General features: G+C 41.3%; 1 protein-coding gene across 1 annotated transcript; it reads left to right on the forward strand.

Annotated features, from left to right (window-relative positions):
- Positions 1-7,666: 7,666 nt before the first annotated feature.
- Positions 7,667-12,045, forward strand: LOC134821561 (ATP-dependent DNA helicase Q5-like). Its single transcript, XM_063832266.1, has 6 exons — positions 7,667-7,687; positions 10,259-10,373; positions 10,683-10,771; positions 11,098-11,259; positions 11,557-11,645; positions 11,832-12,045. Exons 1-6 carry the CDS (start codon positions 7,667-7,669, stop codon positions 12,043-12,045), a joined length of 690 nt encoding a protein of 229 aa, XP_063688336.1.
- The last annotated feature ends 13,819 nt before the right edge of the window (positions 12,046-25,864 follow it).

The raw sequence follows: 25,864 nt of genomic DNA on the forward strand, positions 1-25,864 counted from the left end.
CAACAATCAAGAAAAACTGTGATGTAATTGAAATGTAATTAACTTGGTATTAAAGTTACTGTCGACTTACAGAATCCGAAGATAAGACTAAGTTATTATCTTTTTCGACTGGTCTATCTCACAGCCTGGGAACGATTGAGTTGACTCCGAGGAATTTTGGCCGTTGGGCTGTCCTTCTACGGTGAGCTAGATGGTTTTGACAATCTCTTCGATAAGATAAGTGTCAAAGGTAAAGTAAAGAACTTGACACAACTATAAATCAGTTTAAAGAGAATAATAAAAGCGTTAGCACGATCCGTTGAAGTGTTTTAACCGTCTAGTCTTTAGGTTGCTGAAGAGAGACTTCAAATAGAGGAATCCATAACATACGAGTATAACGGTGTGCCGATGAGCTATTTGGATCAATATCAATGATAGGAAAACTAATATAGCCGCTCTTGATAAACCAATCTACACATAAATTTTGCAGCTATCACGATCCACAGTCATTGAGATGGAGGTTGGCTAATATCAGCAACAAAGCGTCACTTAAAGGGTGGGACATTTCTGTGTGAGGGTATCAATGGAGTACTTAATCTTATCCGCTAAAAATCGGTAGTTATACTGTATTTTTGATGATCAGGAGCCTTCTACTAAAGATCACGAGCACAAGAGGAAGTAACAGCGGTTCTGTGCGAAGAAATGCGTTAGAAGAAATCCACATTTTGTTCTGCCCTCTCAAAACAACATTCCTGAGCAAGTGAACATAACAAACAAGAACTGATCGACCTTAAATCTCAAGCCTTTTTTACTTGTAAATGGTATTGAAGTGACATAGCCTGTAACTATGCTGATACTTAAAATAGCAAAGAAAGACATTGGAAATGTCCATTCCTGGCGATGTATGAATTGAAGTCAGAGGATCGCGATAAAGTTCAAGTCGTAGTTAGTACACATTTCAACAGTAGACCATCACAATGATATTTATCTAACAACGAATAATGGTAAATATTCCAATTCGAAAAGAAATATCAAGTCATCTAGATCATAAAGAAAAGGAGATACTTCTTCTAATTCATAGTATTTCAGGTTGTGTATAGCGCAGTGGACAGATTGGATTTAGCAAGGTTTAAGAGTGCTAAAAAACTCTCACCTTTGATGTGAGCAAGTATCAGTTGCAACATAGCTTTCGGTGAGGAATCAAAAGAAAATATTAGTGATGCAGCGGCCTCTGTTTCTTTGGCAGTACATTTATGGTGACAAGAAAAAGACCTTTCTGCATTGAATTCCTAGCATACAATGAGGTATGGTAGCGAAAAAGATCTCAATCGAATAGGCTACCTCCAACAATAGCTTTCAGCAACGGACACATCCTTAGAGCTTACTTACAGTACATAACTGAGTCATGCTTAACGCTGACAGATCTGAATCCCCTTGACTACGGCAGAAATTGGCTCCTGGTGCACTTACGAACCAGATGCACCATAGTCTCATTTATGAAACCTTATATGTGTAACTTTCTGTCGATGTTGAAAAGGCCTGTTTGACTTCAGATGTTCATGTAGGAAATATCTTCAATTGTTTGCCACTTGTGGACGATGCCTGGTTGAACCTGCAGCAAACATTAGACATATGAACTAAGAACAGCGGTATTTTGATTAAAATAAACTGGTATTAATAATAGTCTTGGTACTTTTACTGAAATACACAGTTTTTGACTAACTGTAATTGTTATTTGTAGATAAGTTTTAAATAGATTGTAAAATAATCTTTAAACAAAATTAGGTGTATTTTTTTTCGAAATTTCATAAAAAATGAGAAAAATTTCAAAAAATTCCATTTATTTCAAAAATAAAGCTCCAATCGATTTTCTGAAACTATCATTCGCCGCCCATAATGTGGCCATTGCGGTCATTATTTCACCCCCTATGGAGATCTCAAGACTTCGGAGCCGAATAACCAATATTAGTGGGTAGGGCGTATGGTCCTGTAGAATAATACTATAAAAATTTTTCCCAAAAGTTTTCAGCTGGACGGTTTTTTTTTTTGTGGTTCCTGACATAGACAACACATTCCTGTAACAAACCTTGGTTACGAATTTGTTCACTAGATTGAACCCATAAACAGCAATTTCTTGCCTCTAACTATTTAAGTAAGGTCCGATTAGAAGTCGTAATGTAGCTCGCTGACTCACAATCTGCGACGTCGTCGTGACATTAATTTCCGCTCCTGAAGCACATTCTCACAAAACTTGCTACCCGGGTGTGGTGGCCCCCTATATTCAGTAAGCTGTATTTGCCAACTTCATAACCTCTGATCCACAAGCTTTCTTTGCTATAAGTAGCTAACTTTGAAATGAAAATCATCTGTCCCCTTATGCTGCCAGTGCACGTAACCCGAGATTAAGAGGTACGAAGAGCGTCACAATCGCCCGTAGGGGTTGTGTTAATATTGTATGGTTATTTGTTTTGTGGGTTTTGGGGGTTTGTGTCGCTCCTGCACTGCACACACTCACACTAACCTGAGGGATATTTAAAACATACAAGTCACGTGAAAGGATTTTATTAGCAGACTTTCGAAAATACTTGTTAAATGTCTTCAGCGTCACACTGCACACTAAGCTCGCTCCTGATCAACCGACACTTTATGTCCTATTAGCACAAAAGAGGAATCCTCGCATCATTTCATTTTCAATGTTTAACATCCTCACAACGCAATTAAAATTAAATACATTTTATTGTGAAAATATTATTAGTCCACTATTCTCCCCAAACTTCAAGTTCAACCGATCGTGCAGTAGTAAAGAACAAAAAGTATCTTACGCATATAAATATTAGCACGATCAAGTGATAGGGGCTAAATTATCATTGCTGTTTTACGATAACAGATTATATATTCTACATTTACATAATAAAAGGTAAATTATGTCAAATGACAACATGTACTTTTATCAGCATCCGGTCGTAGTGTCCTGCAGAAAGAACCCGTTTAATTTTTTTTTTGTTTCTTACTGAATACGAAGTCAATAGTTTGGTACTGAAGAACTAACCTGTTCTTACTGAAACACGAATTCAATGATGGACTGAAAGATCGTAACCTATTTCTTACTGAACGCGAAGTGAAATGATGCGTCCGAGGAAGATGGTGTCGTCACCGGATTTGTTATATGTTATATTTATGCAAATGAATCCGTATCTTGCGATCACGAAGTGGTTATGTATCTCGTTATCATTTATACTTCAATCTGTAATCTCCGTAATTCATCTATGAAATGTCTATATTTATTTATACATATTATTGTTTAATTTACGTAAAAAGTTTTATATAGCATTCATGACCGAATCATATGAAAATTATATACATGCAATTCAAATTGATAAATTAGTACAAATCTCTACAATAAATCTAAATTAGTCTTTGTAACAGTGTACGCCGTCCACGTGAAGTTGGGGGTTTAAAACAACATTTTATCGGTTGTGGTTAATTATACGTTGTGGAAATTATACGTTTGTGTGTCATTGCAGAGCTATATTTATTGGCGTAGTACTCGGTCGGACAGATATTTTTGATGCGATAAAAACTGACTAAAAATGAAACTAATAGCTTCCTTGTGTGACCACGGCTTTTTAGATTTCATTATAATATACAAAGAATACTTATATTTTTATGTAATCTGTTTAATTCAAATTGTATTTCAATCGTAGATGTAAAATTTCTAATTTCTTATTGTACCACAATTCTGTAGTACTGATTTACAACGTCGAAAAACTTCTTGAAAGACATAAACCCTCAAATAGATACCAAGCATCGCACACGTTGTACGTGCACCCGGGTTAATACGACGCTATTGTCAGCACTGCGCGCGCGCACACGTACCATCCTTATATTGGCGATCTGTATGTGCCTATCCTACTTGTGAAACAGAGCGCGTCACGCAGTACGCGTAGCACATGCTATGTGAAAACTTCTTATCATCAACTTTTTTCTGTCGGAACCCCTTCAGACATCGTCCGAAGGGGAGTACTACACATGCACTACATATATAACATTTAACGGTGATACACGAAAATATTTTTTGACCTACGTTGCAATGCCACTTAGTGCGCGTGAAGCGCGCGCCGCCGAAGGCGGAAAAAATCTTTGATATTTGGAGACCAACATATTCAAAATATTGGTTCTGGATGACGAAGTCAATCTTCGCTTCGCCGATCTGCTTAAGATCTGTGGTTGCGAGAAGCAGCATTTGATGCCCGCGCACGACCCAGTAGTGCATCGCGCAACAATATTTGTTCCAAATTGAGGAGTCCAAATCGGCGCTCGTCCTGTAGTTATAAACCAACAAATTGACATCCTTTCGAAGGACACGAGACTCTGACGACAGCAATGAGGCAATTAGAAATTATCAAATTCGATGCTGGATAGACAGATTTGGGCTAAAAACTATCTCTGTTCGGACGTTGAAGCGCCAAAGTCTAGTCGAGTCGGATAATTATAAGTCTTAACGGGTTGAGATACTCGTAAAAGATTTGGTCCAATTTCCCATATATTACCGCTGACGAGTCCAATTCGTCGCGCTTCCTGTATTTAAAAACCTCCAAGATCAAAGAAAAGTCGAGTCATTATATTTTGCACATCAGTTGAAGGCCATGCCCTCAACTCCTCAGTGAATTACAAGAAACCTGTCCTTAGCAAAAACACTGCATGATACTTGGAAATATTTATTGAATCTACTAAACGTTTGACACGATCTCACATGAGAAAACTACTTAGATAAACCTAGACACCTATGGGAATACTGGAAAACGCCAATAGACTCATCGCTTAGTTATCTCTCTAATAATATCAATATGTCTCTGAACTGTGGCGAAGAGTCTGACAGCCTGCCTGTTCTCTTTGGAGTTTCCCCAAGGCTCTTGTCTCGGACCCCTTGCTATTTATAATATAATGTTAACGACTATTTAGAACAACTGATCTGGGCAAGTTCATACTATTCAGATGACACAAACAAAATCGAAGTAGATGAATTAGAAAAAAACTGTATGAAAGAGCAAAAACGAAAATTCTCCGTTTGGTTACACCAAGTAACAAGAAATGCACTCTATTACAATATAAAATAAAGAAATGCTGCCTACATTCACATCAATCTGTCACGTACAGCTACAGATAATGAGCAGTAACGAATCCAAAATATACTAACTCTGAATAATACGTAAATAAAGCAAGTTAAGAGTCCAACGTTTTTTAGGTAGATATTAATTGACGAAAGCAAAAATGGGTAGTCCAATAAGAAGAAAACACAATTTCAAGAAACAACAATTTTATTTAGTATCATTAAAGCCGACAAAAGTATATTTTCCTATATTATATAACTAGCACTAACTTTAGATCAATATCTTATGTGGACTTGAGTAGCACGATGATTGACTATAATGTATATACATTTGTACAAAATACGTTCGAGAAGAATCCAGGTGATACAGATCGAGAGTGCAGACCAAAAGTTTTACGCACCACACCAGACCTTGCCTCCTGAGTTCATGTGTGGATAAGAAATGTTAAGAAAAAAAAACAAACTGTCGTTCATACCCAGTCCCTTCTTAAAAGAAGTATATAAACTAGTCTAATGTTTAGCTTCGTTCAATAATAACAATAATCAATATAATCAAATATCAATACCAATAACCTACCGAATACAGATATTATATATCAATCATTAATTCATTCCGAAAAAAATTTCTATTGATATAGATTTTTAGTATCTAAAAACATTACAAAAGATGGTTTTTTTTTTTTTTTTTTTTTTTTTTTTTTTTTTTTTTTTTTTTTTGTTTTTTTCGCGACACCCAGACCACCGTCAATAGAGGATGGCGACCTCCACTTGGGAGCCCCCCCCCGTTCCCCCAGGAGTCCATCCATCTGCTTAAGCCCCGTCCCTGAGGCCACTGGAGATATACCTGCCAAGTATCACCGAATCGGTTGCACCTCCGGAGATTTACTTAACTTGTCACTAGGACGTTCTGGTGTTTACCCTGGCCTGCATCAACGACCATGAACAGGATGACTTCCGTGCTGATAATGCTGCTCTTGAGACTTGGTGAGACGTAGGTTCTAATGGCGTTGCGGTGTGCTAACGTTTGATAGTGTGTTAGGTGGTGGGAACTGGGGTTTATTGAAACTACTCCATTTGGAGTGGCTGAGCTAAACGTGAGGGTTTGTGACGTCACGTGAGGTGTGACTCCTCACTCAGTCCATAAATAACAGGAGCAGGATCATATTTACGACTCCAGAAATTACAGTTCGATCCAGGGTCCATTTAATGGCCATACACACCTTACAGCACTTTTGGTGTGGTAACTGTGATGTGTAACAACTATACATTACTCCAAAACACACCACAATGTAGCGAGACTCCCAGTGCACTCCCATCATTGTCTTGCGATACTCCAGTACACGCCCACAATGTAGCGATACTCCATAACACCCACATTGAAGCGGATACTCCCATTACACACCCACAAAGTAGCGATACTCCCGTACACTCCCATATTGTACGATTACTCCATTACACACCCACATTGTAGCGATACTCCCATTACACTCCCATATTGAAGCGATACTCCCATTACTCCCACAATGTAGCGATACCCCATAACACTCCCACATTGAAGCGATACTCCCATTACACTCCCATATGGTAGCGAATACTCCCATTACACTCCCATATATGCAGCGATACTCCCATACCTCCCACACTGTATGCGATACTCCCATTAACACTCCCATATTTAGCGATACTCCCATTTACACTCCCACATTGTAGCGTACTCCCATTACACTCCATATTGTAGCGATACTCCCATTACACTCCCACATTGTAGCGATACTCCCCTTACACTCTCCATGGGGCGGTCACATTTGCAAACAGGGGGCAGCACAACCCACTGGCTAATTAATGTAGAGTACAGTCAAGCAAACGCTTATAATTTAACAAGTGTATAATCCGGTGTTTGCTTGTCATGATCGACATACCGCACCGCGGCGTGAGTTAGTGACATCTTGGGGAGTCGGTGAGTGTTATTGGTACTAGCGGGAAGCAGTTCAGTGCGCCACCCGCTGTTTATGACTGCGCGCCAAATCTTTGCTTATATCTGGGCCGGTTAGTCATCGTTTGCCGGTATAGTCCTGGTACAAATAAGGTGGCCCCACTACGCTGTCGGCTCTATATGTAACCCGAGACAGGCGTAATTCAAGGCCCACCGATGGCTTGTGCGGAGTTTCCTCGAGTGTTTAAACGGTGTATTCTAGCCCACCAAGGCATTGGCAGTCCCTCGCTACACAAGATTCTTTTATAGACACAAATCTGCCTCTCCCAAAGTGCCGTATGCACAGACGATGAGCCCTGGAGAACCAAAAACCTGACAAGGATTCTCACCCAACAGTTGTTAAAAAGCGCCAAAATCGATTTGGCAAGATTTTCTGTCTATAGTACAATCATGAAAGTAATAGTAAGTGGCGCCGCTGCAATTATACTTGATACGCAATTTAAAATTGTTTGAAGTCCGTAGTATCTTTTAAGTCATCTGCCTGTGCTTGATTAATAGTGCTTTGTTCTCAGTTTTATCAGCTAATGACGTTTCTAAGCAATTGCTTGAAGTAAAAATTTTTTTATGAACAGCGTTTCCAAAGCATGGCTGACATAAACAACAAGGTATTTGATTATTTTAGGAAAAACCGTGAGACTCGTTTGCACGGTTTTGAAATGTTGAAAGTCTCATAAAGGGGAGTATGGGCAGTATGTGGGACTTGATAATCTTAGAAAATTCGAAGATGCAGTGATAATTGTACAAGTTTTGAGCGTAAGTAGTTTTATTCTATTTAAAAAATGGTTTTTGTATGTTCCCTTTTTCAAAGTGGTTATGGTCAAGTTTTTGGCATACCGGTGTCTGGTCTAGTATGCACATGTTATTGTTTATCTAAATAGAATCAAGGTCGCCACAAGGGATCTTATACAGTGCTTCTGTGTGATTAAAAGACTACATTGACCGTTCTTTGAGGAAACACCCCACACACTAAACCGTAACTGAGATGTGATTCCAAAAAGAAGCATTATATAATTTTCAAATAAAGTTCAGAAGGTATCGAAGCCGAAATCTGCAGATTGCACCATCATATATCGCAGTTTTTTACAAGTATCATGTGGGCAACCAGATTTAGCTTACTATCTAAAACAACACCTAAAAGTTGGTATCCTTGGCTTATATAATAACCTTACCATTGATGAATATTGATCTATATTTTCATCAAGCAGGATAGCAAGATGTCTGGTCCGTGCACAGGAGTCATCATATCCGAGGCAGGTTTAAAATGTAAGTAGCACATTTGGACATGATATGAAGATATGTACATTCATGTAAATCGAGACATATTAAGTACTAAGTTGGCTTTTTTGTATGTTCTTCTCTATTGTCTTATATGAAATATTAGTTCATCAGCATAAAGTACAAATTTCAGCTCACTGTCTGAAAAGCGTTTACTATCATCGTTCAGATACAATAGAAGTAACGCCCTAGAATTGACCATGTGGTACTCAAATTGCACGTCCATTGTTTCTGATGTACATCGTTTATACATAACATACTGCATTTCTGGTTTATCAAATAGCTTTTAGTAAGTTAAGGGCTGTGCCCCAAATACCGTAGAATCAGTGATTTGCATAAAAATATCGTGATCAAGTGATCGAAGGCTGTGCTCAGTCCAATGAATAACCCTAGGACAGTTTATTGGCTTGCCAGAACTTATAACGGAGTCTATAATTTGTGAGAACATGGGTGTAGAATGGCCTTTTCTAATCCAAACTGTGAGTCGTTTATTACACCTATAGATTGTGAAAAATTATGATGCGTTATAAATTACCATCTCGAAGATCTTTACCAAGATAAGGTAATCTTGATACAGCCGATAATTTTCAATGCTTCTTTATTGTCTTCTGTTAATAGGAATAACATTACCGAGATTTTAAAAATACTTAGTGAATGTACCACTTTGTTATACATGTTTTTGAAAAGCTAGCCAAAGATCCCTGCAATGAGTTTTGCCGTTTATTTACAACAACTACAGGTGGGTCACTGGCTTAACCTTTTGAAAAATCTCGAATCACCTCTATAATTTCTTCTCCATATAGTTTTCACGCAGGTATATGGAGTCAGATACCGAAAATAACAGAACTGAGCAATGATTCTACTGGTCGCAGAGAAAATACTAATTTTTGACAGTACATTTTTCTTATTGAGATTACTTGCAAGAGAGTAAAATTTTCACAGAATTTGTTACAATTATTCGTCTGCAATAACTCTCAGCCATCTATGACAAAATCGTCTTTACATCTAGAATATTTTTGCCACGGTCAATGTAAATTTCCCAGGTCTTTTTTTGAGTCATGCGCGTACTTCTCGATTTTTTGATATACACATAGCTTTGCCATCTTTATTGAGCGTGAGAAACTTGTCGAAGTTCTTGTAGTATATGTTGCTTGTTTGGATCCCCATCAGGTAGTTTTAATGTACAAGTCTTCTTCCATAATCCGAAATACAACCTAGCTTTCTTCTTGTCGATGGAGTTAATGATGCCTGGTGATCCAAGGGTTTGGTTTTCTGTTACATAAGTGGGTTCTAGGAGTTAGAAGTTGCAAGACAATCTATCTTTATCTTGAAATAACTGCACGAAGAGACAATGTGTTACAGCTGAGTTGGAACCCTATCTATATCGTTTTCTATTCAAGACAGAGCTTCTCTAAGTTAGCATTCCTATAGTCCGTAGAGGTAAAAGTAATTTTGTCTGATGAATCAGGTGTTGGCACAGAGTGCAGGGAAAGTCTCAATAAGAGTGAATATAGGGTGCAGGTGGTAGATCTTTCAATAGAGCTCTGTTGTTTTATCTTTGCTAACTTGCAGTGATTATGGACTCGGTATTTCGTCCCTCCGAGTGGACATGCTATGCCGCCAGTTACGCTATACTGCAGTAGATGACCCAAATTCTACAAACCACAAATATTAAATATAAAATGTGTCCAGTATGGCGCAAATTCATAATTTTGATAATTGTCTCGACGCCTTCGTCGGGTAGAGATATCTGAACAACTGCATGCCCATACGATTGCGTCACACCGGTGAGCAAGCATTTGGTTTGTTGTTTAGTTGTGTTGAAAGGGAACATTACCTTGATTAATTCATCCATTCGGATTTTAATAAACGATAGGCTATGATTACCGTTTTCATCTTAGAAAAGGAAGAGAGTGTTTAAGTTTGATAAGTTCAGGACCTCGCTCCAGGAAGAAGCTTGTAAAGCTGTGTTTGAGGGGTTGTGTGATGTGTTCGTGTGTATGCCTACTGGTGCCGGTGAGCAACCTTAGCTTACTTAGCTTATCTTAGCTTATCTTAGCTTACTTAGCTTATCTTAGCTTATCTTAGCTTATCTTAGCTTATCTTAGCTTATCTTAGCTTACTTTACTTTTATTTCTTTATGTGAATTTGTTTAGTTCTGATTAACATCATGGTTCTAAACAATAATCCTGCATACACCCAATACTAACTCAACATGGTTACTTTACCGGTTACCATGGTAACTTACATGTTACTGTGGTTAACGTTTAATGGCACCTGTTATTAGTTAAATCAGCTAATTAACTAATATATGTAAACTGTCAGGTAAGTCGCTGCTGTACCAGTTACCTGCAGTTCTATTACCGGGAGTTACTCTCGTTATTTCACCCCTCCTCGCTCTTATACAGGACCAGGTCTGTTCTCTCCTTATATGGGCATCACGTGAAAATAGTTTTAATTCTGCACATATTTCTTAATGGTTTCTTAATTAACTAATTAAAGTAGGTAATAAATTGTTTGAAAACAAAGTAGTCATTTCAATGAAATGGCATTTTATGTTATTTTAATAATCTGAGGATATTAGTTTTAGAGTATAGATCATGCGGAAGAAAAACAAGTTGTTTCGTAGTGTTAATTGAAGCCTAAAACACTTTATTCTAAAACATGAAAACGTTTAAAATCCCTTGTTCTACAATCTATTAATTCGAAAATATCAACTAATTAACAAAATATCTGTCAGGTGACACAGCTGAAAGACAAGGGAGTAAAAGCGTCCGCGTTGAACAGTAAAACTAAGAAATCAGAGCGGATCTCAATAATGGCGGACTTGAACCTGGTTACCCCGAACATCAAGCTCCTGTACGTGACTCCGGAACTACTGGCTACTGATTCTTTTAGATCTGTGAGTGTCCAACCATCAATCACGTGATTTCCCACGTGAGTCGTGACTAACCACATATTTTTGTGTGCTACTCAGGTTTCTTCCTTACATTGTAGTCTCTGATTTCTATAAACAGTTGCTAGAAGATTTCTAGGTCCATTGGTTTTAAAGGGAGTTAGGCGTAGCCCATATTAAAAAAAAAGATTATAGAGACCTATATAACTTATAAGGTATAACTCGTCGGTTATACCTTATCCTCAGACCTCATCAAAACATATTTGTTAAATCGGTTTCACAATTTATTGGCTAATTCCACAGCTGATGGGGGACTTGAGGAAGAGGGGTAAGCTGTCCTTGCTTGTTGTGGATGAGGCGCACTGTGTGTCACAGTGGGGTCATGACTTCAGGTGCCTACATTGTTAGATCTACTGTCTACAGTTTACCTTTTAACACCATTTTTTAACCGCATATAATTATCAAAATTATAATATATAATATTATGAAGATATGAAAGTAAATATTTGTTGAAGATCTGAAAGTTTACTTTTGTTCTGGATAACCAATACCATCTTGTCAAATTGTTCTGTTTTCAGGCCAGATTTCCTCAAGATAAAAGATTTTCGAGTGATAAACAAATGTCCGTGTGTAGCACTCACGGCTACAGCTAACAAATCCGTGCAGAAAGACGTAGTTCTGCAGCTGAAAATGGAAAATCTCAAAACTTTCACCGCTTCTGTTTTTAGGTTTGTGGGAATCGTTCATGAACCGTACTTCAACAATGTGAGATATTATCTGGATGATGACTAAATGTTTAAGTTTTGCAAATTTTCACATCAAATTATCTGGTGTTTAAACTCAGATCATGACAAAAATATCAGATTATTTTTAATTTTTGGCACTATGTGGGGAGTAAAGTATACTTGCAAAGTTAAACTTTTTTTTGCAAATAAACTTTGGGCAGAGATACACCTTTATTACGTGGGGGTAAAGATGAAGATGTTAAAATTTATACAGAAAGCCCCCCTTGAGAAGGACCCTGGAATGACCTTTTTCCCCCTGAAAGGAATTAGACCCGAGAATCATACTGGTACAATTGTAAAAGACTGTAGAGGGCAGCGTGCAATGCGGAAGGGCGTTGTCTGGGGGGGGGGGGGGGGGGGGGGGGGGGGGGGGGGGGGGGGGGTTGGTGGGGGGGGGGTGGGGGGGGGGGGGGGGGGTGGGGGGGGGGGGGGGGGGGGGGGGGGGGGGGGGGGGGGGGGGGGGGGGGGGGGGGGGGGGGGGGGGGGGGGGGGGGGGGGGGGGGGGGGGGGGGGGGGGGGGGGGGGGGGGGGGGGGGGGGGGGGGGGGGGGGGGTAAAAAACCATGGGGGAGGTTTTCTTTAACACGTTTACAGAAAAGTAAACCAGGAAAAACTGAAGGGATTAATCACGGGGTTAACCCCCCCCCCCCCCCCCCAGCCTTTAGGATAAAAAACCATTTAAAAACCCCTCCCTTGGGAAATCCCCCAAGTAAACGCATCCCCTTCCACCATTTTTTCCTTAGTTAAACCCCCCAAAACCTTTGACCTGTCTTTTTCCCCTCTTTTTCCGTCGTATTTTCTTTCCTCTTGCCAGTATTATATTTTATCTGCCATCAAGCGTGGGGTGGAACTGGTGGTGTCCCTTAAGCTGTTAAGGATTTGGTCCCCCACCCCAAAAATGGGAAATTTTCCTCTCCCCTGCCTTGGCAGCCATTTACCACGCGGGGTTCCTATCCATAAATACTAAGCCAGAAGGACAAAGTTTTCAGGTTTAGTTCCCCCCCCCCCCCCCCCCCCCCCTTTCAAGCTGTAACTAAATCAGAAGACAAAGTGTCAGGTTTGAGTAGTCCCCCAATCAGCATGTAACAATCAGAAACAAAAGGTTCAGGTTTAGTTCCTGGCAGCAAGTACCTATCAAAACAAAGTTGCAAGGATTTTAAGTGCCCTTCAGCCAGTAACTTATCAGAGACCAAAGTTTGTCAGGGTGTAGTCCCTTCAGCAGTAAATAAAACTATCAGAGACATAGGTTTCGCGGAATTATAAACATCAAAACCATGGTAAAATGAACCTTGGCTCCCGGGCCCGGCTGTTTTAATAATATATTGTGTTTTTAATTGGAAAGCCCGTGGTTTAACCCCCCTTCATTGTTGTTTCAGGGCTTACTGGGATGAAAGGAATGAGACAACCAAGGGGGAAAAAAAAATAACATCTACAGTTTGTAGTTTTTTGGGAGATGCGGGTGGTGGAATAGAGAAAGGATGTACCCTAAATTTGGTGGGTACCATTGGGAGTATGCCATCTCCCTCGCAGGAATCTGACTAAGTCCAGGTAAATAATACTTGGTTTATCATAGTAAACCGGGGTGTAATTTATTCTATAATGTTTTATCCAGAGAAATCCCTGAATTCGTGGGTAAGGAGAAGAGCCCCATTTTTATTCTGAACCACTGAACAGCCGGATTTCGCAATCACTATCAAGCTTTAACCAATCAGCTTTTTCCCAAGCCCAATTAAAAAACCAACCCCAGCTTCCCAAAGCATTAAACCCATTCCTAGCGTCAAGCCAGGTAACCCAAATCAGCTTTTCAAGTTAATATAAACCAACCAGCGTTCCATAGAAAGTTTAACCAATCACGAAACGCCAGAATTCACTTGTTCCCACGTACCCTACACTACCCCCCAGGAGATCAAGGTCGGTGCAGGGAGGGAAGGGTAAAGAGGTCCCCCCAGAGTTTGTCCCCCCCCAACCCAACCGCCCCCCACCCCCCCCTGGCCCAACTAACTCCACGGGAGACAGCAAATCTCAAGTCATCCCTGTTCTCAATACAGGTAACTGTCCCCGTATGTTTTGTCCCCCGGTCCCCCCCCGTTATGTTTCGTATGAGCCCCCCCCCTCTGGCAGGTCCCCGTCCCCCCCCCCCCGGTACGTCCATTATTTCCTGTTTCCCCAGCGTCGTCAAATAAAGGTAGACATCTTTAAAACAGAATTTTTAATTTCGATATCTAATGTAGATAAAAAAAGTAAAAACCCAAAACCAACAGGTGTGGGGTAATGCAAAATAATATATTAAAAAGCTAAAGTTAAAGTTGAGTTTTAATTAATTATCTACCGGTTATAAACCAGCCTAGTTCCCCCGTTGGGTAGTAAAAAACCTACAGTAACCCCCGGAAGAAAAGAAGAAATAGGGCGTGCTATGAAAAAAAGTTTTTTAGAGACAAAGGAATAAAAGGTTCCTGTGGAGGCATCCTTGAAAAAAAACCTGGCAAAGAACATACTGCCCCCCTTATTCCCGGCAACTACTTTTTCATGATAAAACGCTAAAAGGGAAATTTAGGGGGGGGGGGGGGGGTGCACAACACCCCGTTTCCCCTAAGGAATTTTAATAATTAGTTATGCTTATAGAAATTGTGAAAAACCTAATGGTCAAAAGGATAAGGAATCTAAAAATTGCCCAATAATTCCTTCAGTTTGCGGGATGTATTAGGTTTGAAAGTTTGCCCCCGTTTTTTTTTGGGCCACACCCCGGGCCCCCAATATAAGAATATATATAATATATGAAGATATATATAAAAATATATATAAATATAGTCCAAAACCCGCAAGGGTTCCCTTTATTCCCTACGATCCCTTTTGTTAGGCCCTGACGGGCAGATGGTAAGGGAAAAAAATTACCAAAATCTGAAATAAATTTAAATTTACATTCACCTAAACCCGAGCTTCATTGGGTTTGGTTGATCAACGCCCTTTGAAATAACATTCTAATCTAGACCGTTTTTAATTTAATTTTTTTTAATAATTTTACTAAATCCTGGTAAATACCCTGAATTAGTCCACCAAGTTTACAACTGACCTTCATAGTATAAAATATCCGTAAATCAACGTTGACCAACAATTTAATAACTTGTTCACGTGGATTCAACTTAATGGGATAATAGTTGAAAACAACCACGTGATTTTGTCACCCCCCCCTAGTGGTTTTTTCAGAAGTACAACAAGAAGCCCCCCCCTCTTATAGTTTTAAAACAACGCTTAAAATCCTAACCAGTCCAACTCCCGCCCCGTCCACACCGTGGGGTGGTTGCTTGTTTTTCCACACCGTCCATAATTGTAAAACGGTATTCCACGTGCCGGGTAATATTTGAAATGTGTTTTTTTGATAGTTTTTAACGTTTTCTGGTGGGTTTGAGGAAGAAAACCAGCGTGAATGAAAGCCCTCCCCCAAGCCAAAGCTGGAAGAGAGCCATGTTTTTCTGTATGCATCGTCTCCGGGGACAAGCTCTTTTCGGGAGCCAAAAGCGTCTGCCCCCTTTCCGGGTAGCAGCTTCTTTTTGGGAACTAGCGTCTCCCCTTGGGGGAGCAGCTTCCTTGGAAGCAGCTTCTTTGGGAGCAACAGCTTTGGTAGCAAAAAGAAATGCTTTTGGAAGCAGCTTCCCTTTGTGGAAAGTACAGCTTGGTGAAGCAGCTTCCGTTGGAAGCAGCAGCCGTTGGAAGCAAAGCAGCCCCTTTGGTAGCAGCAGCTGGTGGAAGCCAAAGCAGCTTTGGAAGCAGCTCCTTTTTTGGATAAGCAGCAGCTTTGGGAAAGCAAGCCTTTCTGTTTTGGAAGCAGCTTCCTTGTCGGGAAAAGCAAGCGGGGTACTGTCGGGAGTCTGCTTTCTTTTGGAAAGTAGCGTCTCGGGAGCAGCTTCTTTTGGAAGTAGATAAATTATTTTGGGAAGCAAGCCCCCCTATCCCACCCCTTTTGAAAAAGCTGCCTTCCTTTTGGAAGCAGCTTCCTTTCCTTCCGGGAGCCCAGCGTTCCCTTTTTGGAAGTTAGGAAATTCTGTTTGGGAAGGCACATTCTTTGGAAAGGCAAGCGTTCTGTGGAAAGCAGCTTTCTTAGGAAGCGAGGATTCCCACGTTGGGAAAGGCGAGGATTCATTGGGTAGCAGGTTTCCGGTGGGGAAAGCAGAATATGTCTTGAAGGGGGATTGGAACGTTGGAAAGCAAGATTTCCCCCCCACGGAAGCCAGCTTCTTGTTGGAAAAGGCAGCAGCTTTGGACGCAGCAAGCTTTGGGAGCCACAGCTTTGGGAAAGCAGCAAAAGCCGTTTGGGAAATACAAAGCAAGCAAGCTTGGAGCAGCAGCTTTTTGGAAGCAGCAAGAGGCTTTGGAAGCAGCCATAGCTTTGGTAAAGCCAGCCAGCTTTTTTTGGGAAAGCAGCAGCTTTTGGAAGCAGCCTAGCCGTTGTGGAAAGCAAGCCAGCCTTTGAAAGCAAAAGCAGTTATTTTTGTTTTTGGAAGCAGCAAGCCCTTTGGTAAGCGCGCTTTTTTCCGGCTTGGGGAAAGAAAAATTATTTTAGTTTTTTTAAAAAAGTTGTTGGATCGTAGATTTTTTGTATCAGGCCAAGCTAAATTCGGTAGAGCGAAACCGATTTCTGACAAGATTTTCTTTGATTTTGGTAAAACCAACCCCCGTGGTTCCCGAATAGTGATTTTTTTGTTAACATAATTTTAGATTGAAAATTAACAAATTAACTAGTAAAAATAGATTTTTTGCAACCTGAAATATTATGTTATATTACTAACCAGCGTAGGTCCCCCCCCCAACCCTACCACGGGGCAAATGACAACGAGAATTTTTATTTTTAAAAAAGTTTAAGAAATCGCACTATAAATTGGATTAAAATGTTTACCCAGGATACAAACCGAATCTCCTGTTTATTAATCGATACGTGTAAAAAACCAGGCAATCAGGTAACTCTGTTCCCATGTGGGTTATTACATGTTTTAAGATCAGCTGGCAATGTGTATTGAAATTGTAGTCCCCCCGCACAGGACCCCCATGGGAATGAAAGTATAAATGTACTTTTAACTAAATTGCGTGGTTACTAATTAACCTGACCACTGTGCGCCCCTCCTTGGCTCCCTCCCCGTACTCCTGTCCCTTCCATAGAAACAATAGGCGACTCTGGGATAAATAACTTGGAATGGTAAGAATTGTAGTTAGGTTTCCTGCCTAAAATAGTATTACATAGTAATGTCTAGAACCAGTGGCGTATCCTTCCTCGAGAACAATCATTACTAAATCTGGGTAGTTCCTCCCCACCCCCCCCCGCCTCCCACCCTAAACCACCCAAACTCTGTTACTAACTAAAGTGTTATTCACCGTAAACATGTAATCATGGAGAAACCGAAGTCCCCCACCCCCCAGGTAACGTAATTAGGTAAAGTACAAGACCATGAAGAAAAAAACCTGTGTGAAAATAATAACAAAACGCTGTTAATATTTAAAAAATCCTGTAGTTCGTATTACTATCACAGTGACGAGAACCGCCATGGAAAGGTCCCCACCCCTCCCTTAGACCTGAAGGAAATTAAATTTTTATATATTCCAAGAATAACTTCCATGAGACCGGAGAAAACCTGTTAGCGATCTGGCCCGTCTGAACCTATAAACAAGCCTTAAAACACGTGTCACGTGAACAAATACACCCGTTGAACACAGGATATCAATGTTTTTCCTGTAGAATTCCCATGGCCCCCCCCCCAGCGCGGCCTCGAGGAAAAACTTTTCCCTTCCTGGGGTTTATTTGTGTTTACCATTAAAGTGGGTAGGGCCACCCATGGTTCCCACCCGGTTATTGGTGCTGGTGGTGGGGTGCTACACAGACACGGGCGTAGGGGTAACGTGTTTAGGTTATAATTCCCTACCAATAGTCTTGCCGTGGTTTTTTTTTGGCAACCTTTTGGGGGAATTTTATTTCCGTCCTGTGTAGTTTGGCCTGATCAATTTTTTCCCCCCCGTTTTAGAGGGTCCCGGCCAAGTTTGGGTTTTTTTAAGTCCGGCATTTCTTAAAATTGTCTGAAGTCCCACCCCCGGGAAAATTTTTAATTGTAAACTTTCCTCTAATATTGAGTCTGGCATGAAAAAAAATATCACAAAGGGTAAAAACCTGGGTGCCCCCCCCGCACTAGGGGGTTTACCAATAGGTGTTTTATTCCCTTTTTGGGAAGATTAAAGGAGTCCCAACTATAAGACCATCCCTAAATCCTCCACCCCTCCTCGCCCCTCCTCCACCTCTCCCCCAAGATATGTTCCTCCCCCGACTGTCGCCTCCACTCAACAACTTCCCTTTTGGGTACCTCCAAAAATTCTTTTCAACTACTAGCCTTAACGAAACCCCCCCCCTCAACTCTTATGTTGAGCACTCCCACTACCCATGCGTTCCTACTGAAAGGGATTAAAACTGGCAAGGATAAGAATTCCAGTTTTTGGGCAGCCCTTAAAGACAGACCGAGCGGGAGAGCAGTGTGTATTTTCCCCAACAACGAGGGAAGGGGGGGTACTAATGAACGAGGTTTCTCGTTTTTATTTGTTATACCCCGCCCTCCCCCCGATCCTTCCGGGGGAAAATAAGAACCACCCGAGTTCAGACCCCTGGGGGGGGGTTCGGAAAACGAGAAGCTGGGGCGGCCACAGAGGGAAAGCCGGTGCAGAAAGGTTGGGGTCCACCTTTGGTTTTTTATTAAACTATCCAGTGGAACGAGCTTGTTTGGGTTCCCCCGTTTGTGTTAAGAGGAAACTGTTTTTTATAAGTTGGTTTTGTGTCCCTGGCCTCTATTGTCCCCCCCTCCGGGGCCCAAATAATTTTTAAAGAACTTATGCCCTCATTGATGAACGGGCCCAAGTTTACCCCGTTACGTACCAGCTATCAGGTTATATTATTGTATCGTTTAAAAAATTTAAATCATTTGCATAATTTTTATTAACTGAAAATACTCCAATAGTCGGAGTGGCCCTTGCCGATCCAAGAAAGAATAATTTGATATGTTGGCTTCGAATGTAAATCCTCGATGGTTTAGCAATGCCTAATGGAAAATAACAGGGAAACAGAATTAAGCCCGAAAAACGAGGTATTCAATTTAAAGTCCAATAAATATATAAGTGTTTTTTTATACTCGTGATATCTGGAATGAAAATCACATTGAACCGAGACTTAAATTGGGTAAAAATTCTGATTCATATCCAATTTTCCGTGAGCAAATCCCCAAATCCCCGATAACAATCTCCCCCACATTTCCCTCAGGACTTTGCTTGGAAGTAGAACCCTCCGATGCTGGAACCCTGGCCACAGTTCCCAGAGTTTCCAAACTTTCCAACAGAATTTTCCCCCCCAAAAACAAGGGCCTTGATCGTAATACAGCAGGAGGTATTTGGGGGGGTTTGTCAGAAACGCCCCTTAAGCGGGGACACAGGTCACCCACCCTCCAATCCTTAAGAAACAGCCATGTTAGTGGAAGGGGGTGGGGATCACCCTGGGGTTTTTTAAGAGGCCCCGTTACTAAGGTTAGTGGGGAAACAGGATATAGATAAAAGAAAGCCTATCTGCGGCTCCTGTGGGTTTGTCGAATTGTCCTGGGGAATCTAATTGAAGAACAAGTTTTTTTGTACTCTGCTTTATGTTGGGATGGCCTGGTTTAGGGGTTTGACAGGTAATTTTTAAAGTGTGGAAATAATCAGTTGGCGTACTCCGAAGGAAGGGTCCCCTCAAGCCTTACAGACAACCCAGCGATACGTGGGGGGTGGGGGCGCCTTTTTGGGGTTCGCGAAGAAGCCAGTTTTTGTGTTATTTTTTTTTTCCTGGAGGGAAGAAGATATTACTTTTGGGTCGGGTGTATTGAAAAAAAAGGGCTTGGGGGATATGAAGAAAATAAAGAGATAGCAATAGAAGACGTGGTATTGTGGCGGAGGTGAGTTTGTTTTAACTTTTGATGTGTGTCGTGTTCTCGTGTCCCCTGCACTTCGACCTTTTTTCTTTGCCCACAAGCCGCCTCCCACCCATGTTTGCTAACGGGGGAGAGGAGAAAGCTCTGCCTCACGTTAAACTACCTTCCATAATCCGCCATGCATAGGGTAACCTCCCCCGTCCCCCCCAAAAATCTTTCCGTTTCCCCCTGCAGGGAGAAATACCGAGATTCCAAATCTTGCCCTACCTGGAGTATTAAAAATTCCTGGGAACATGGCCCCATGAAAAACTTTTTGATTTTGAAAAACCGAAGCCTCTTTTAAAAAATAACAAATGTTACGCCGGGGGACATTTTTGCTTTGAATTGGAGAAGAACTACTGAAAATTGCCGAACCAATCGAAATCCGTTTATTGACGGTAAGAGAAGCGAACATTAATGGAGCCCACAAGCGCCCCTTACCAAATCCCTGGTCCCAGTGTTTCCCCCCCTAGCCCCTGGAAGAGTACATCCCGAGAACGGGAAATCTCAGAGACACTGTTATCCCAGGAGAGCTGTGTGAAACCAAACCTAAAAAAAACTGAAGAGAAGCCGGTGGGTTAGACGGACCTAAGGTGGGGGGGGAAGATGTCCGTCAGAAGGTGCAGCGACCGTCCCCCCAGTGGTTTGTTTATTTTAGATTGGGGTTTGGGGATTGGTGGTTTAAAAGTTTGAATGGTTGCCAATAGTCCAAGGTGGGTTACCAAGCTGACGGGGCCAATGGGAAGCCTAAAAGGTGGTGGGTGTGTATATGATTCAAAGAAGGAATGGACAATGGAAGTGGTGGGGGTTTGGGGTTGGGTTGTTGGTAATGGTTGAGTCGCCCTGGCAAATGGTTCGCGAAGGGAGAACCTTGGTAATCCCCAAGGTGGGTGAATTTCTGGAGAGAGGACTTTTTGAGGGGCATCACCTAAGTTTTCACCGTTTTTAAAAAAGGTTGATTCCATGAAGAATTAACTTATCAAGTTAGTTAGAAACTTCCTTGTAGTTTATTGAAAAGAACGTTTTTTACCAAGGTAAGCAAATCCCCAAAATGTCTTATTTCAGGTCAGGAATAAATTAGAGTTAGTAAATGAGCCTAAATTGGGGATTGAATAAATTTATAATCGGGGGGGGGGGATGTGTGAGTCACTCGTTGTCTAGCCTGAAACGAAGTGTTGGTATTTCGAAATAGCCAGTTGGTTTTGTTATAATTAAAGATAGTCCATTAACTGTTTTACAAAGATGGTTTGTATGCCAACTGTTGCAAAAAATTGTATGAATGCTTCTAACAACAAATAAAATTTCCACGTTAACTAAGGAAACAACTCCCAACCTCCTGGCTTCCCCCCCCCCCCTCCCCCCTCCCCCCCCCCCCCCCCCGCCCCCCCATGCTTTATTACTAGAGATTTTTGCCCCAAGCCGAAAAAAATCCTAAAAACACATAGTTTCCCCCCCCTGTGATAGTTAAGAAAGAGTTGAAAAACCCCTTTTAGGCAACATGCAAACTCCCGATCCCGTGGCCGTGAACCTAAACATATCCATGCTACCGTGGGAAAGTGTAGGGGGAAAAATTAACTTTTAAACCCCGTTGGGATGGTGTTTGAGGAAATAAGATTCCCTAATAAAAATGATAATCTATTAATAATTAATTGTTACCAAACAAACCTCCACCAGGAGTAGAACGTGGCGAAGTGGGGTGGGGTAACTGTGGGTGGGAAATTTACTCTTGTTGTTTGGGAACCCCTGATCTAACCACAAAACCAAATGCTTTCTCCTCAAGCCCCAAAGCTGAAGGGCCTTTCAGGTAGAGGACATGTAAATAACACCCCAAGACCGCTTTCGCTATAAAACGTGGGGGAGATTATAAACAGGGGAGTTATCAGCTGCATTTGCTTAAGTGAAATTAACCGTGTTTGTGTAAGTTTATTAGTTGTTTTAATAGTAAAAACCCAGTATACCAGTTACCCAGTTGGTAAAGCCAGTTTACATTACTGTTATACCCTGTAACCCGTGTTAAACCAATGTACCTGTTTACCCTGCTGTTACCTGTTAATACCCCCTTTTTCCTGTTCCCAAATGTTTTACATGTTAACCTGTTTACCCTTTTACCTGGTTACCTGTATTACCCCTGTTACCTGTGTTTTACTACTTCCTACCAGGATGTTATTGGGAAAGGAAAATATGGGAGGAAAAAAAATAAGGATAATACAACCGCAAAGTTAGACTTATAAAAGGATACCTATCCCCGATCTTGGGACGAAAGGTGGGTCCCCCGTTGGCTTACTAATGTGGGGTATGGGAGTTTTCCAGGGTCCCGTTTTCTTTAAAAACCTACCTATAAAATAAAATAGAGAACTGGTTGAATCATATAAGGTTGTTTGATAAGCCCTACGCCCAAAACCCGGTTTTTTGTTAGTGTTTTTTTTCGAGGTCCATCCTTACTGGGGCAATTTTTAAAAAAACCTGGAAAACCCTTTTTTTAAATCAATGAGAAGAATAGTTGTAAAGGCAAGCAAAGGAAAATTGGGTAAAACTTTTTTTGGTAATGATACAAACGTGTTGGGACCTTTAACCATACAGGATTTTTCACCCCACCGTGTGGACCCCCCCTCCCTCCCCACGTGACTTACCACACCGGTGACTCACCCCAAGGTGAACTCCAAAACTCGTGGGACCCTTACCCCACGTGGAACCCCCAACACAGACCCAATAACCCCCAGACCCCTCCCCAAAAAGGTGAAAGACATTTTTCCCGCCTACATCTCACAGGATGGAAAGGATAAAAAAATGGTTAAAGGAGGAAGATGAGACGAGCCTTTGAAAGCGGAAACGAGTTTTTTTTGCCTATTAGAGAGAACGGGGGCCAGTAAAGAAAAACCACGGTTTGTTAATTACCCACGGAGATCAGGAATTTTTTAAATAAGACCGTAGAAAATAAAAAATAGGTAGAGTAATACCGGTTTATTTTGTAAAATATAGATTAGATATTTTTTATTTGCGGTGGAACTACGCTAATCGTGACCAGTCAAATGCTTTTAATAATACTAGTAGTAAGACTTTTTCCCGTTCAAAATTAGAAGCTATTTTAGGAAGTCCCTGGTAAGCTAGTTTCTAGATACGATGCGCCTTTTGTTCGCTAATTAGTAACCCCAGTTATTAAACCATTACCCCCAGTTACCAGGTGTACATTTGGTACCCAATTTATACCAGTAGTAACCACAGGCTAATAACAGAGTTAACCAGTTAAGCCCAGTAAAACCCAGTACCCAGTAACCAGTTAAAACCCCCAAGTAAACCAGATAACTAGTATACTAGTTAAACCAGTAACCCACATAGCCTTATCAGGAGCCGGCGGGGCGAAAAAAACCAGTTAAAAAGCCAGTAGTTAGCAAGTAAGCCAGAGGTTTACCCCGAGTTTATCATAGTATACCAGTTACCAGTTTTTTTTACCAGCTAACTGCCTACTAGGTTTTTGAAATATATAGAAAAGCCCCCCATCTTTCCTCAGGCACCGGGTATATGGCTCCCTCCTGGTTTGTTGAAGAGAGGGATAACCTTCCCTAAAAAGAATTTAAAGGGCTGGACGTGTCCCGCGGCCGAAAGAAGAAAAAAAACAACATCACGGAACCAAAGCCTCACGGCTTAGAGATTTTACAGGGATACATAAATTTCTGAAGATCAGAATTTTGAAATTCTTGAAAACTTGAATTTCTAACCTAGGGACCTTTAGATTTTTGTTTAAATTTCAAAATTTATACATGGTGGCCGTTGAGGAAAGATCGTAGTCCTCATTGAATCTGTGAATCGTTTTTTTGTGACTGTCAAGCCATCAAATGGTAGACAATGTTACACAAGGTGTAACGACATTTAAGAATTCCTAAACCGTTTGTTTTCCTCCCCTTTAGGACACCCGTAGCCGTGCGTAAAATCTAAACCTGCCCAAGCACGGCCCGGACGAATAAATATCCCAGAAATCAAAATCTCCGGGAAGAAGGTAAGCCCAGACAAAACGGAAACACCCAAGACTTCACCTTCATGGGACTGGTGTCCAACTATCTACAAGGTGCGGGCCTATCAGGAAAAATCGAATTTGAGATTACATGGGCTCCCGCAATAATTGTAGGTGAAGCTTTTGAGGAAGCTTAAGAGGAAAAAGAAAGGAAGGAGAGGAAATAAAGGAAAGGGGGGAGGAGTAGGGAATGTTGAGAATTTTTTGGGCCGGGTTTGGTTTCCCAGTACCCCGGCCCGTTCCCCTAACGGTGGTTGGTTTGTGGCAAGGTTCTTCAAGTGTAATATGTCCCTCAGATTGAAAGGGATAGTGTTTTCAAGCCCCGCCCGCCAAGTTTGTTGATCAGTAAGATAATATGAAAACGATAAGTAACAACTCGCAAAGCAGCATAGAATATCTAACTTGGTTAAACCGGGGGGGGGGGAATTACTGGGGGGGTTGGTGGGGCAGAACAGGCCTTTTCATCGGTTGGTGTAGCCAGCCCCAGCCCGCCCGACAAAGGAGCACACATCCCTTTTATAGTCACAGAAACTTGTAAAGTCCCCCCACCACCCAACCTACTGTGGCCCTAGATTCCACCTTTGAGCCCACAAGCAATCCTGAAGGTAAAGCCACCGGGTTCACAACGGTGAAAGTCATGTCAACTGGAGTGCCCCTTGTGGGAGGTAAAGTTGAAAGAAAATGATTTTTGAAATTGAAGAGCAACGCAAAAAACGGTAGCGATTATCAAAAAAAGAACAACTAATACTGCCTCCCCCTTGAAAACTCCCATCCATGTCCTACAAGAAACCCATTCTAAAAAACAGGCACTCTCCCCAAAAAACAAGAGGATAAAAGTCCCCATAGTAGAACACTGAGAAAGAGGAGGTTTTTTACGTAAAGGTTTCCCTAAATAATCTAACCGTCATGACAATAAGAGTTTTAGTAAGTGGCAGGAATAAAGAAAGAAGGAGGGAGAAAAGAGAAAGAGGTAAAGCCTTTTCACCCGAAAAAACCCCCACTCCCCCTGGATTCTTAAATAAAACCAAAACCGGAAACCCCTTGATGTTTGAGTTTCTTAAACGAGGGACCTACTGTTCCCCGAAGGCCCCCCTCGGTAAAAACGGGCCCCAAAAATCCTCACCTCAGTAGTGTTGTTCATCCAAGCGCGGTCGAATCAAAAGAAACCCAAACCTAATACCCTGGATTGCACAAACAACCGCAGAGAAGGATACCCCGCAAGGAAAGTTTAGGAAGCGCTGAAAGCAGAGCGTTCCCGTGAGAAACGTGAGGGTGTGGCGGATAACGTGATAAAACTGCTCCAGCCTCTGTATGACAAGCAGTGCATTCCTGATAAGGAAGTGTTTAAGAAGACTGCAAGAGCGTTGACTCATCAGTTCATAAAGCGAGGGATCGTGGACAGAGACGCAATCCATTTTAAAACTGTGCAACTTTGTAATACCGGCACTTCCTGGGATGAGTCTTTGTTCAGTGCTATCAAAAACATTCGGTAAATCAGAAATTTCAGCGTCTTTGGGCTCATTTTACTTAAGAATCCTGTCAATTTGATAATATTACTTATTTGCATTATTTAAAGTTTCCCGTTATGAGGGACAAATGATTTGTTTTCGAATTAATTTATCTTCAATTGTATAGAAGATTTTTAACATGATTTTTAAACCTTATTTGCTATCAAGGGGGCGCTTTGCACGTGGGCGCATTGCACTTTAGCACAATAATTGTATGTTTTTGTCACTATGATATTTTTGTAACATTTCTTCAGAGTTTGAGTCGTGTAGTATAAAGTTCTAAAGTGTAGTTTTGTATTTGTGTTTATTTCTCTACTTCTGGAAATTTTACAAATCTAAGATATTG

The sequence above is a fragment of the Bolinopsis microptera genome, chromosome 10 (genome assembly GCF_026151205.1).
Source record: "Bolinopsis microptera isolate Bmic1 chromosome 10, MBARI_Bmic_1.0, whole genome shotgun sequence".
Classification (NCBI taxonomy): Eukaryota; Metazoa; Ctenophora; class Tentaculata; order Lobata; family Bolinopsidae; genus Bolinopsis; species Bolinopsis microptera.